Source organism: Coregonus clupeaformis, unplaced genomic scaffold, assembly GCF_020615455.1.
Source record: "Coregonus clupeaformis isolate EN_2021a unplaced genomic scaffold, ASM2061545v1 scaf0985, whole genome shotgun sequence".
In the NCBI taxonomy this organism is placed as follows: Eukaryota; Metazoa; Chordata; class Actinopteri; order Salmoniformes; family Salmonidae; genus Coregonus; species Coregonus clupeaformis.
In genome coordinates this window covers 148,730-161,836 of record NW_025534439.1, presented here as the reverse complement: position 1 = coordinate 161,836, position 13,107 = coordinate 148,730, and the positions used below count along the sequence as shown (strand labels likewise).

Here is a 13,107-nt window from a genome sequence, read left to right as displayed (position 1 = left end):
TTAGATTTCAAGTAGCTACTTGAATACAAAATACTAATGAACAAGTGCATAAAAAGTTCAGCCATTTTATGTACATTATATACAACATATTGCATGATTACATTGAAAAACTGTGAAAAACATTGAGGAGCTAACAAAAAAGATATATATAAAATAATTCAGGAGCTAGCTGTACAAATGTGCTCTGGATTTCCCCTAATTGGAAGCTGACATTCTATGGACTATAGTGGAGAGGAAAAGGGGTTTGAGAGGACATCATACTAAACTACTGACATCATTGAGATATAAAAATGCCCTTTAATTGCCGTCCCAGTTTATGCAATTCTGGTCAAAAGGCTTGTATGACAAATCACATGCTCCAAAAGCCAAGTCCCTTCAACTGCAGTATGAAAATAACTTTTGAAGAAATCCCAAGTTTGGTCAAACTCCAATGTATGCATGTATGTCCTCGAACTGCGATACTGGCATCTTCAAAGTTTGTCCCCACAGGCCTTGGCCCTCGAGTCTGGATCCCAAGCCTGTAACGGTGGAGAAAATGTCACCTTGATCCACCAGGGGGCAGTGTTACTATGTAAACACATTGACAGAAGAATCTGCATAATCTGCTGTCTTTGTCAGGTTGCCTTGACTGTCACTGGTGCAACTGGCTGTTTTGTAGCCTTGAATAACCCCAAGACAACTTCCTACCAATGTTTTTGAATGGCAGTAAAGTTTTTCTTCTGATTGTGATGTTCAGAGTTGGGCTGGTGTCATTGGGGCAGTCTCCTGCGTGTGGGAGAGGGTGGGCGGCGGACCGGTGGCAGGTCGTAGTGTCCTGGGATGTGGCTGTTCACAGGTAGGTCATAGTGATTCTGGGGCTCCTGCTCTGGGACCTGCCCAAGGGAACTGCGCTCTGAAAAATGTGAAATAAACATATTGTAAGCAATTGTCATACATTTACTGGAGTTTATATTTCTGATTGTCTTATGTTTACTCAAATACTGTGAATGCTAAATTAAGGATAGTATCATCCATAGGACATCTCCCCTGTGTCTTAATAATCCCTCACATGACCTCTCATTTCCATGAAAACAGTTCTGCCCATTCAACCATGTGTTACGGAAACCCATCCATCTTATTTGTCAATCCATCCCACAAACAATTTTCTATTTGCACAGGGTTCTTCTAAGTCCAACATTTTATTCATTTTCTCTGAGTATGCTATGTGAAACCTAAACGTTTTACATAGTGAGAGAATTTTCCATTGTTTTTCTGTTTTACATACAAGAATAGCCAGATATTCCGTATATACTACTGATATAAATTGGAAGGATCTTGAAGGGTGCTGAACAGTACAGTAAACCACCTCTGCGTAGTGTGGCTGTGCTGAATGGTGGAGGGTTGATCTCGGTGTAGGACCTCTCACGGGGCATGGCCGTCCTCATCTCCATGTAGCTGCTCTCAGGAGGGCCGAAGGGCAGGCCGGGCAGGTCTTTAATGGTGGCGTAAGGGTTCTCACTGTTCAGAGAACTGCTGCTAGCTGCCACTACAGTGTCCTTCAGCTCTGTCACTAACAAGGGGTAGAGTGTAAAAGTTAACAGAGGATCTGACTAGCTCTGGGTCAGCCAGGTCACATGTACAGTGCCTTGTAAAAGTATTCATCCCCCTTGGCATTTTTCCTATTTTGTTGCATTACAACCTGTAATTTAAAATAGATTTTTATTTGGATTTCATTTAATGGACATACACAAAATAGGCCAAATTGGTGAAGTGAAAAGAAAAACATAACTTGTTTCTAAAAAATAAATAACGGAAAAGTGGTGCGTGCAAAAAAGAAGCAAACACGTTTGGTGTTCACCAAAAGGCATGTGGGAGACTCCCCAAACATATGGAAGAAGGTACTCTGGTCAGATGAGACTACAACTGAGCTTTTTGGCCATCAAGAAAAACGTTATGTCTGGCGCAAACCCAATACCCCGAGAACACCATCCCCACAGTGAAGAATTGTGGTGGCAGCATCATGCTGTGGGGATGTTTTTCATCGGCAGGGACTGGGAAACTGGTCAGAATTGAAGGATGATGCTAAATACAGGGAAATTCTTGAAGGAAACCTGTTTGTCTTCCAGAGATTTGAGACTGGGACGGAGGTTCACCTTCCAGCAGGACAATGACCCTTAGCATACTGCTAAAGCAACACTCAAGTGGTTTAAGGGGAAACATTTAAATGTCTTAGAATGGCCTAGTCAAGGCCCAGACCTCAATCCAATTGAGAATCTGTGGTATGACTTAAAGATTGCTATACAACAGCGGAACCCATCCAACTTGAAGGACCTGGAGCAGTTTTGCCTTGAAGAATGGGCAAAAATCCCAGTGGCTAGACGTGCCAAGCTTATAGAGACATACTCCAAGAGACATGCAGCTTTAATTGCTGCAAAAGGTGGCTCTACAAAGTATTGACTTTGGGGGGATGAATAGTTATGCACTCTCAAGTTTTCCATTTTTTTGGTCTTATTTCTTGTTTTGTTTCACAAGAAAAAATATTTAGCATCTTCAAAGTGGTAGGCATGTTGTGTAAATCAAATGAAAAAAAATCAATTTTAATTCCAGGTTGTAAGGCAACAAAATAGGAAAAATGCCAAGGGGGGTGAATACTTTCGCAAGCCACTGTAGCTTGTAATCTGGTGATGGGTCGACAGTTCAGACATTATTTATGTCTGAACTGAAAGGAAGGCTGGTGTGAAAATGGATTGATGGAAATGTTGCCTAGAATAGTTCTAGAGAAAAGCAAGCATATTTCATGTTAACTTGGAATTGCTGGAAATGAAGGAGAAAAGGGATATAGGAAGCATGGAAAACTACCTTTGTTGTAATATTTCCCAAGGCTGGCACTGTAGCTATAACTGCGGTCAATGCTGAAAGCTCCTGTAAACATTAAACACATATTTGGCATAATCTATTTTATTTATAGCAAACTCATAAAAGACAAATAGCCTGTCTTGGTGTTAAATCAATACCAGGTGATGAAACGGCTGAGGATGAAAGTTGGCGAAGAACGGGCAGAGTTTGAAACAGGCAGTAAAAAAGACGGACCTGGTTCTTTGCGAGCCTCATGGTGTTTCCAGTCTGCAGGCAAAGTAGCATTGCTCTCCACCCCAAACAGGCCTCGCCCTCTCTCCCTCTCCATGTTCTTCACGTTACAGAAGAGCTGGTTATTGGTGTTCTGTTTAAAAGACACCAATATTAACCAATCAGAAATCATATAGCTCCTCTCAAACAACAAGTGTATCCAGTATAAAGTATATAACAGAGTTGACTCGAGGCGGAGATGACGGTTATGACACTTGCCTTGATGGCGCGGTCCTGGTTGTTGGGGACGTGTGGTAGAGGGGGTCTGCCCCCAGTCAGTGTGTGGTAGCTGGGGTTGGAGTAGTAGTGGTGGTAGCTGTGAGGAACATCTGAGGAGCAAGCAGGGACATAAAATACATTACTGTGTATGAATCCTAACCTAAAACTACAGTATGGATACATTATGTGGTCAAACTATTCGTAAACATTCGTTTTTTTATCATCTGTTAAATCAATGCTGTATCAATACAGTACCTGGTATTGCGTATTCGGAGTTGACCGTGCGTGAGGTGGAGAAGGAGACTGTTGGTGTGTTGGCTTGCTTGTCTTTCTGCCGCCGGCGGTACAGCAGTAGCAGGGCCAGCAGCAGCACCACCAGGATGACCAGCACCACGATGCCCGCGATGGCCCCCCACGAGTCCCTCTCCCCCGGGGACACGGGCACCATCATACTCACAAAGCGTTCTGCGGTGCACAGAGAACATGGGTCATCACCGTCACAGACCATCCAGTCATCACCATAACAATGCTTAATGCTGGATGGCCTTAGATAGACAATAACCAAAGTGTCATTACCGTCTTATTTAACTGGATTGTAGTAGATTCAATAGACAACTCAATAAACAACTATTATAGTCTGGTAGCTATGGCCAACAGTATGTCATTACTAGCTTGTAAACAGATGTATGGTTAGTAACTGTTCATTGGGTAAAGGGGAGACCATACCATACCTTTTCTGCAGTCGATCCCTGGTCCTGACTCACACACACACTCCCCTGTCTGTGGGTCGCAGTAGAAGTTGGGTGGGCAGGAGCAGACTTGGCCACAGTTAAGGCCAAACATCCCAGGATGGCATTCTAGAGACACAGGCGGCGATTAAAAGTATGACTCATAATGAATTTGAAGTCTTTATACAATTGTTCATTGATTTCAATCAGCAAAGGTCAAGTTGGGCATATGTTGTGATACAGTATATTTTACTTCAAAATCCATTGAGCCAGACTTACGTAAAGTACAGTCAGGGCCTGTCCATCCTGGGGGGCAGTGGCAGGACCCGTCCTGATGGTGGCACGATGAGTTGTGGGCACATCTACACACTCCAGTACACTGCTTACCATAGAGACCCACTGGACAGGCTAGGAATTACACCAAAACACATGTCAAGGTTAAATATAATACACACATAAAAAATTCAACATGTAAAGCACTAAAGTATGCCAAGATGCTGCGGGTCTTCTATATGTTTGCTAGTTTGACTATAGGTGAGATATGGGTTAGTGCTGACCTTGTTCACAAAGGGCTCCAGTGTACCCTGGGGTACACACACACTGGCCTGTGATATGGTGGCAGGAGGAGGAGTGGGCACAGGACGGGCACGTTATACTGCACTGGTCACCATACACACCCGCACTGCACACTGAGAGAAAGAGAGAGATTATGATGATGCATAACAATTTAGCAACTTAACATTCAACTTAGCATTTTCTACTTATTCATAAAGGCAACAATATCATTTTCTGTACTCACTATGTTGACAGGTGGGTCCCCAGTAACCGGGGAGACAGACGCAGGCACCGCTGTGTGGCAGACAGGTGGCGCTGTTCTGACAGAAGCAGCTCTGGTTACAGCGACGTCCCCATGAACCCTCTGGGCATGTCTGGGCACAGCGGGCACCTAGGAGGTAGAGGCACAAACAAGACAGACAGACAGAGAGCGAGACACACACAGAGAGAGACAGACAGAGAGAGCGAGAGAGAGGACACACAGACAGAGACAGAGAGAGAGAGAGAGAGAGAGAGAGAGAGAGAGAGAGAGAGAGAGAGAGAGAGAGAGAGAGAGAGATTAAAACCTGTAGATCACATTGGACTGACTAATTTCCAGGTCCACATCTAAGCTGGTACAAACTCAACGGGGGCGTCGGTGCTTACCAGTCCACCCTGGCAGACACTGGCACTGCCCGCTGACACCCTGGCAGCCGTCTGCGTGTAGGCAGTCACACCTCTTCAGGCAGCCTGGCCCGAACGTGCCCATCTGTACAGCAAACACATGCCAACAGCGAAAGCATCGTCAAGGGAATTCCTGAACCATTTGGCCAGCACAGTCAAGAGTCAAGCAAACTGTACTTTGGCAAGATACACTGTAAATGCATCATAGCTGGCAGATTAATCTCATTGAGGAAAAGGAGGACTGAAGATAAGGGGTAGTCCAGAATATAGGCTTATGGATGCACAGAATGAGCTACAGTAAAGAGATAAAGACAGTGATTAATAGTGTGAGTAACATTACTAATCTATGCATAGAAAAAAATCACATTAGGCCTATGTTATGTTAGATTATGTTACCTTTTAACAAACGTTATAGCTACAGTATTACACTGGCACTTACGGGGCATGGTTGGTCGCACAGGGGCCCCTGCCAGCCTGGAGTACAACTGCAGGATCCGTCTGCTGGGTTACACAATGCCCCATTGGCGCACTGGCACGTGGCGTTACAGCCAGGGCCCCAGGTGCCCTTAGAGCAGGGTATGGAGCAGTACCGCCCTCGCCAGCCTGGAGAGAAACAGATACGGACATATTGTAGAGGAATCATACATGTCTGTGTCTGTCAGCCTGTATGTTTGTCTAACGGTCTTTTTGTAAAGAGGAGCAGCCATTTTGGAACAAAATACAAGTCTGCTTCTGAGACCTACGGCTTGATTCAATCTGTATCGCTGAAGTTCAGTGTTACAGCGTCATTAAAATTTAAAGGGAATGTTCCCACGTTAGCGGTGACTGCATTCACGGTAAACGGTGCATATGTCGGCTCAATAGGAAATTACGTTTAAATTTAGATTGTGCAATTTGTAACGCTTCAGCGACACAGATGGAATCGAGCCCTAACTGACTTGTTCATACAATAAGGTAGCCACAGACATACACACCGTTGAGTATGTCTGTGTGTTTGTTTGTCCCATCTGAGTAGAGATATTATGACTATTATCTGTCAGTCAGACTGTCTCTATCAGTTACTCACCCTCTTTGCAGAAGCAGGTCCCATCAATTGGAGAGCAGTCCACTGAGTTGGAGCAGGAGCACTCCAGAGAACAGTTCTTCCCATAGGTACCACTCTTACAGGGACTCTCACAGTGAACACCCTACGCAACAGACATAAGCAGGTTATAACAGCTCACAACAGAAGAAAAGCAGAATATATGAAGTATGAGTATACATTTCTGCATGCATGTACAGTGGGGAAAAAATGTATTTAGTCAGCCACCAATTGTGCAAGTTCTCCCACTTAAAAAGATGATTAGAGGCCTGTAATTTTCATCATAGGTACACGTCAACTATGACAGACAAAATTAGGAAAAAAATTCCAGAAAATCACATTGTAGGATTTTTAATGAATTTATTTGCAAATTATGGTGGAAAATAACTATTTGGTCAATAACTAAAGTTTCTCAATACTTTGTTATATACCCTTTGTTGGCAATGACACAGGTCAAACGTTTTCTGTAAGTCTTCACAAGGTTTTCACACTGTTGCTGGTATTTTGGCCCATTCCTCCATGCAGATCTCCTCTAGAGCAGTGATGTTTTGGGGCTGTCGCTGGGCAACACAGACTTTCAACTCCCTCCAAAGATTTTCTATGGGGTTGAGATCTGGAGACTGGCTAGGCCACTCCAGGACCTTGAAATGCTTCTTACGAAGCCACTCCTTCGTTGCCCGGGCAGTGTGTTTGGGATCATTGTCATGCTGAAAGACCCAGCCACGTTTCATCTTCAATGCCCTTGCTGATGGAAGGAGGTTTTCACTCAAAATCTCACGATACATGGCCCCATTCATTCTTTCCTTTACACGGATCAGTCGTCCTGGTCCCTTTGCAGAAAAACAGCCCCAAAGCATGATGTTTCCACCCCAATGCTTCACAGTAGGTATGGTGTTCTTTGGATGCAACTCAGCATTCTTTGTCCTCCAAACACGACGAGTTGAGTTTTTACCAAAAAGTTATATTTTGGTTTCATCTGACCATATGACATTCTCCCAATCCTCTTCTGGATCATCCAAATAGCAAACTTCAGACGGGCCTGGACATGTACTGGCTTAAGCAGGGGGACACGTCTGGCACTGCAGGATTTGAGTCCCTGGCGGCATAGTGTGTTACTGATGGTAGGCTTTGTTACTTTGGTCCCATTCTGGGATTTTTGCTCACCGTTCTTGTGATCATTTTGACCCCACGGGGTGAGATCTTGCGTGGAGCCCCAGATCGAGGGAGATTATCAGTGGTCTTGTATGTCTTCCATTTCCTAATAATTGCTCCCACAGTTGATTTCTTCAAACCAAGCTGCTTACCTATTGCAGATTCAGTCTTCCCAGCCTGGTGCAGGTCTACAATTTTGTTTCTGGTGTCCTTTGACAGCTCTTTGGTCTTGGCCATAGTGGAGTTTGGAGTGTGACTGTTTGAGGTTGTGGACAGGTGTCTTTTATACTGATAACAAGTTCAAACAGGTGCCATTAATACAGGTAACGAGTGGAGGACAGAGGAGCCTCTTAAATAAGAAGTTACAGGTCTGTGAGAGCCAGAAATCTTGCTTGTTTGTAGGTGACCAAATACTTATTTTCCACCATAATTTGCAAATAAATTCATAAAAAATCCTACAATGTGATTTTCTGGAGAAAAAAAATCTCAATTTGTCTGTCATAGTTGACGTGTACCTATGATGAAAATTACAGGCCTCTCTCATCTTTTTAAGTGGGAGAACATGCACAATTGGTGGCTGACTAAATACTTTTTTTCCCCACTGTATATTATCTTAAGTAAATAACCCAAATAAATTATACTTTAGTTATTGTCAGTGCCATCCTGTGCCCCATTCAGTTCTGCCCGTCCTAATCACTCACCGTGTACCCAGGGGTACAGTGGCAGCGCCCGCTCACACTGTCACACACCCCTCCGTTGACACACAGGCAGGGCTCCAGGCAACCATGGCCGTAGTAACCACGGGAGCAGGTCTCGTTGCAGTAAAGCCCCGCCCAGCCTGGCTGGCACGTGCACTCGCCTTTCAGTGGGTGACAGCTGGCCAATGTACAGAGGAAAATATGGTCACATGGGTGAGCACAATTAATACGGAATTAAACTAATCTAAGAATTATAAACAACAAAATCATTTTAAAACTATTATGGGTTTGTGTGTGTGTGTATGTGTGTGAGTTGTTATGCGTGGCAGTGTACCCTTTGTTGATCCATACCTGAGTGTGTGTGTATCGTGGCAGAGGCAGGTGCGTTCACAGTGAAGGCCATAGGTGCCGTGCGTACACATCCTCTCTCTGCACTGGGGTCCTTTGAAGCCAGACTCACACAGACAGCCTCCATCTATGTTATAGCAGCGAGCCCCGTTGGCACAGTCACACAAACCCTTACAGTCCCGCCCGTAACTACCCACCTGACACTCCTCACTGCACCTGTGGAGATACAACACATACACACAAATCAGGACATGTTCCGAAACCAAAGTGGAATAACATATCTCTGGCTTGAACTGTATCAGAAACTATTCTATATGGATCTTATTTAATATTCGGAAGGAAAGATACATGAACTGTATGATATAAACAACTTAGACCCAACCATGGGTGCAGGTTGAGTATATTGCAGATATATGTCTCTACTGCAGTGAGTTAGATAAACACACACACCTGTTTCCAGTGAAGCCTTCAGCACACTGGCACTGGCCTGTCTCAGGGTCGCAGTGGCCCCTGTTGTGACAAACACACTCCTGGGCACAGTTAGGACCATACCTGCCCTCTGCACAGCGCTCTGTACACACCTCACCCTGAGAGAGAGGGAGAGATAGAGAGAGAGGAGAGAAAGAGAAATAGAGAGAGTGAACATAGTACGATGACATTAAAACAGGGATCAGATTGATAACCTCAAAAGACAAAGATTTCCATGTTGACCCACTGATGCTGTGTTTGAGTCAGTGTAGGGATCAGGAAACGTACCGTCCACCCAGGGGGGCACGCACAGATCCCCTTCCCCTGGCAGATGCCCCCGTTCTGGCATGGGCATCGCAGCGGGCATCGACTCCTTGGACATGCCTTCTCACAGCTGAGGAACATGGAGGAAATAACTCTGAGTGGCAGGTCAACTCAGGTTGTGTAGAGATTTTAATTTAGGGTACAAGTTTGCTTCCTGGGTCACGGAACAACACATTTTTGGTGGGTGGTCCTTGGACTGTTAGAGTGCTGTGCGGTTTTCTGACATTGGCAGCTGCCTCATATAAAGAGTTTCCACTAATAGCTAGTAGTTCTCTACTCATCCTCAAGGGCATCTAAAACACAGGCTGTAACTAATGACTCATGCTCTAACCTAGTGTTTCAAGAGGGGCTCTTTTCCTGCATTGGAAGGATGGAATAAGGCCATAGGATATGGTATAACAATTAGTCTACTGCCCCCGCATTTTGTCTTTCCAACCTTAACATACAATTTACTTTATATTTATACATATAGCTGTAGGCCTATTTGAGAGAGTGTTACTTCTACTACTCACAATGTCCCAGTGAAACTTTCTCGACACAGGCACTCTCCGGTCACTTTATCACAGGAACCCCCAGTTCCACACTGGCACTTCTGAAGACAGCCCTTGCCAAAGGTGCCTGGTGGGCAGGGGTCCTCACAGCGGCGCCCAATGTAGCCTGGAGGACACTGGCAGGTACCGGTCACAGGATTGCACAGGCCACCGTTCTCACACTTACACAGCTGACCACAACCTGGACCCCAGTGTTTGTCATCGCAGGCTGGAAGACACACACAGACACAGATGATAACAGACACATCAAAAAATAAACCCCATGCAACAAAATATATGTAATCATATACATGTATGGATAAACCAGTGGACTAGTGGACCAGTGTACATTGTTTTCCATCTGATATCTCTGAAGGAGGTTTTCCTTATATTAACCTAATGTAGTTGCATGGTGATACACTGTATACTGTATGTGATTTCATTGCAATGCACATGAACAAAAACAAATCCAATTATATTCTATTCCATTTGGACCACTGGGACTGTCATGTTTCAACCCAAAAACAACAGCACGGGAACCAGAGTAGAAGACAATGGTAAAGATCATTCCCCCAGGGACAATATATCTATCCATGTATAGTCATGAATTTCCAACAAACAGAGACATAGTCAATGTCCAACTCTAGCCCTACTAGCTCCAGAATCTCATGTTACCGACTTGTGATTTACGATTGACAGGGCGATTTGCATGGAGCCAACAAGATGGATGATTCAAATTGGGAATTTTAGAGTGGCCTTTCGGGATGGCTCCGGTGGTTATCGCCAACCGGTGAATCGCACAAGGTTTAGATTTCAATCAGAGTTAAAGAGCGTCAGGGGGATCATTCCTGATTCCATGAAAACCAGGATCCCACATGGACACACACTGACTCCTCCAATGTCTCATCAATAACGTGGACTGACTGGGGCGCAAACCCCATTCAAGGGAAAAAAAGATATCCAATATGGGTGATGTAACTGAAGCTTTGCACACAAGTGATGATCTCACTAACTATCATTACATTTACATTTTAGCAGACGCTCTTATCCAGAGCGACTTACAGGAGCAATTAGGGTTAAGTGCCTTGCTCAAGGGCACATCGACAGGTTTTTCACCTAGTCGGCTCAGGGATTAGAACCAGCGACCTTTCGGGTACTGGCACAACGCTCTTAACCACTAAGCTACCTGCCGCCCCACAATCATGATGACAACCATTCAATGATGGATTGATACTTCATTGTCTCATTGAGGTTTGTGGGGAATGACATACAGTGTGAATGATCACAAACAAATCGTACTGTTCTATATGGATTCTAGTGTGCTTGCTTCAGTCACAACTACTACTGCAGTAAAAACTACTACTACTTCCACTATGATAAAAAATACTTTTAGACAGCTGAAGCAAGCACACACATTTTCTACAGGAACTGTACCCTTTCTACGTAGTTTATAATGAGATCTTCCACCCACCTCTCTTTCCTTCAGTAACATACAGTATGTACTGTGTCACAGTTTCAAGCAGGACTTCTTTGACAATTAAATGGAGGGTACAGTATGGCCAAATTAGGGTTTAGAGCTAAAACTACCACATAGCAGAGACATGTTTATTACTCTAACTCAGAACAGGACCCTTTTCTATTTTCTTTGTTTAAATTAATCAAACATTTACTCATTCCGTGTGGGCGAGAGACGCTGAGAGGTTGCAGTTCGAGTGTGTGTCACATTGAGTTATGGGAAGCTCAGCTAGAGCAGCAATAATGTTTACACAGGCGTTCTCCAGGACGGCAATGGAGATTTAGTAAAGGACCTGCAGTTTACTAGGCCTTCTACTATCTGCTATCATAGTCCAGGCCTGACAAGGCCAGCCATGAGTGTGGGTGAGTGAAACGTGATGGATTGGACACCTAGGCTTTGAATAGCTGTGCTAGGACCAGCTGGCTGTGCCCAAGCCTCTGCACTTACCCAGCTTATAACAGAACCCAGACCTGTTCTCACAGAAATGGTCCATGTGTGTGTTTATATCTGATCAAGGTTCTAAAGTCTCTCTCTCTCTCTCTCTCTCTCTCTCTCTCTCTCTCTCTCTCTCTCTCTGTCTCTCTCTCTCTCTCTCTCTCTGTATATTTATTCACTAACTGTAAGTCGCTCTGGATAAGAGTGTCTGCTAAATGACTAAAATGTAAAATGTAAATGTAAAGTGACATTTTTTCGATTGATGCGCTCTTTAAAATGGCAAGTCTCCATTGTACTGTAAATGGAATGCATTAAGATATGGTGGGAAAATTCCTCTCTTTCCCCAAGTGTATTGTCCGAGTGGTGGTGGAGGTCTCGTCTGCATCCAACAACAGCATTATCTCCCACATATCTAACTGAACCACATCCTTCTTTCCCCCACACCCTTCTTTCCCCCACACCCTTCTAGAGTATATCACTCTGTTCTTAAGCATCAAAACTCAACCAGTCATCTTTTCTGTATCTAAACCCCCCAACCTCACCCAACATAAACTATTCCATCACAATCTCTCTTCCCCAACGACCTCTTATTAAACTACATTTATTTAATTATCTCTTTCTTCATCTCTCGTTGTCTCTGTCCACTTCTCTCTCTCTCTGTCTCTAGCGCTCTCCCTCTTCCTCTTGTCTTTCTCTCAGCTCTCAGTGCTAAACCTCATCCTCTCTCTCATTTCCCACAGCTAGCTCAACACACAGGCATCTGTGTCAGCTCTTATTCTGCCAGTGAGCTTTATTATAGGCCTCAGCAGTATGGTGCCAAGGCCAGCACTCGTTTACCCAGAGAGAGAAGGAGAGTGAGGAAAAATAGGGAGAGGGGTAACATTTTCCATTTCCCCTTCCCATCATCCCCTCTGAAGGCATCATACACCACCAGCTTAAGTTACGCCCTCTATTCAGCACTGTACTAGTGTCCTGGTTGAGTTCAGAAGAACACTGGCATTGATTAACTGGGAGTTTCTGGGTTAATAAAATATTTCTGGGATAAATAAAATGTAAAACATTAATCATGTGCTAAGATAAAGCTATTTTAATTAATATGCAAACTATACCTTTTTTTACATTTGATTCCAAAAGTGTATACTTGCAGAATATGGAAAATATTGATTTACATCCCGGGCCCTGGGTCTAACCATGCAGTATACACAGTATACACTGTTACATACTTGATGTAGTACAAAATGGCAAGTGGCAGGAAGGGGAGGCAGTGGGACATAGTGTCCTCCTG

General features: G+C 44.2%; 1 protein-coding gene across 2 annotated transcripts in view; it reads right to left on the bottom strand.

Moving 5' to 3' along the window:
* Nucleotides 1-51: 51 nt before the first annotated feature.
* LOC121543866 (platelet endothelial aggregation receptor 1) overlaps nucleotides 52-13,107 on the bottom strand; it is a 55,714-nt gene continuing 42,658 nt past the window's right edge. The window contains exons 6-23 of one of the 2 annotated variants that reach the window (XM_045217260.1): nucleotides 9,854-10,100; nucleotides 9,306-9,411; nucleotides 9,000-9,136; nucleotides 8,553-8,765; nucleotides 8,205-8,379; nucleotides 6,337-6,457; nucleotides 5,710-5,873; nucleotides 5,253-5,355; nucleotides 4,852-4,998; nucleotides 4,610-4,741; nucleotides 4,332-4,460; nucleotides 4,056-4,181; nucleotides 3,580-3,789; nucleotides 3,325-3,434; nucleotides 3,070-3,199; nucleotides 2,839-2,901; nucleotides 1,343-1,549; nucleotides 52-892 (exon numbers count right to left, since the gene is read on the bottom strand). In XM_045217260.1, the coding sequence (XP_045073195.1) occupies nucleotides 750-892; nucleotides 1,343-1,549; nucleotides 2,839-2,901; nucleotides 3,070-3,199; nucleotides 3,325-3,434; nucleotides 3,580-3,789; nucleotides 4,056-4,181; nucleotides 4,332-4,460; nucleotides 4,610-4,741; nucleotides 4,852-4,998; nucleotides 5,253-5,355; nucleotides 5,710-5,873; nucleotides 6,337-6,457; nucleotides 8,205-8,379; nucleotides 8,553-8,765; nucleotides 9,000-9,136; nucleotides 9,306-9,411; nucleotides 9,854-10,100 (2,663 nt within the window). In that variant the 3' untranslated portion in view covers nucleotides 52-749. The remainder of the gene's footprint in view (nucleotides 893-1,342; nucleotides 1,550-2,838; nucleotides 2,902-3,069; nucleotides 3,200-3,324; nucleotides 3,435-3,579; nucleotides 3,790-4,055; nucleotides 4,182-4,331; nucleotides 4,461-4,609; nucleotides 4,742-4,851; nucleotides 4,999-5,252; nucleotides 5,356-5,709; nucleotides 5,874-6,336; nucleotides 6,458-8,204; nucleotides 8,380-8,552; nucleotides 8,766-8,999; nucleotides 9,137-9,305; nucleotides 9,412-9,853; nucleotides 10,101-13,107) is intronic. The other variant, XM_045217261.1, reaches the window with a different exon arrangement.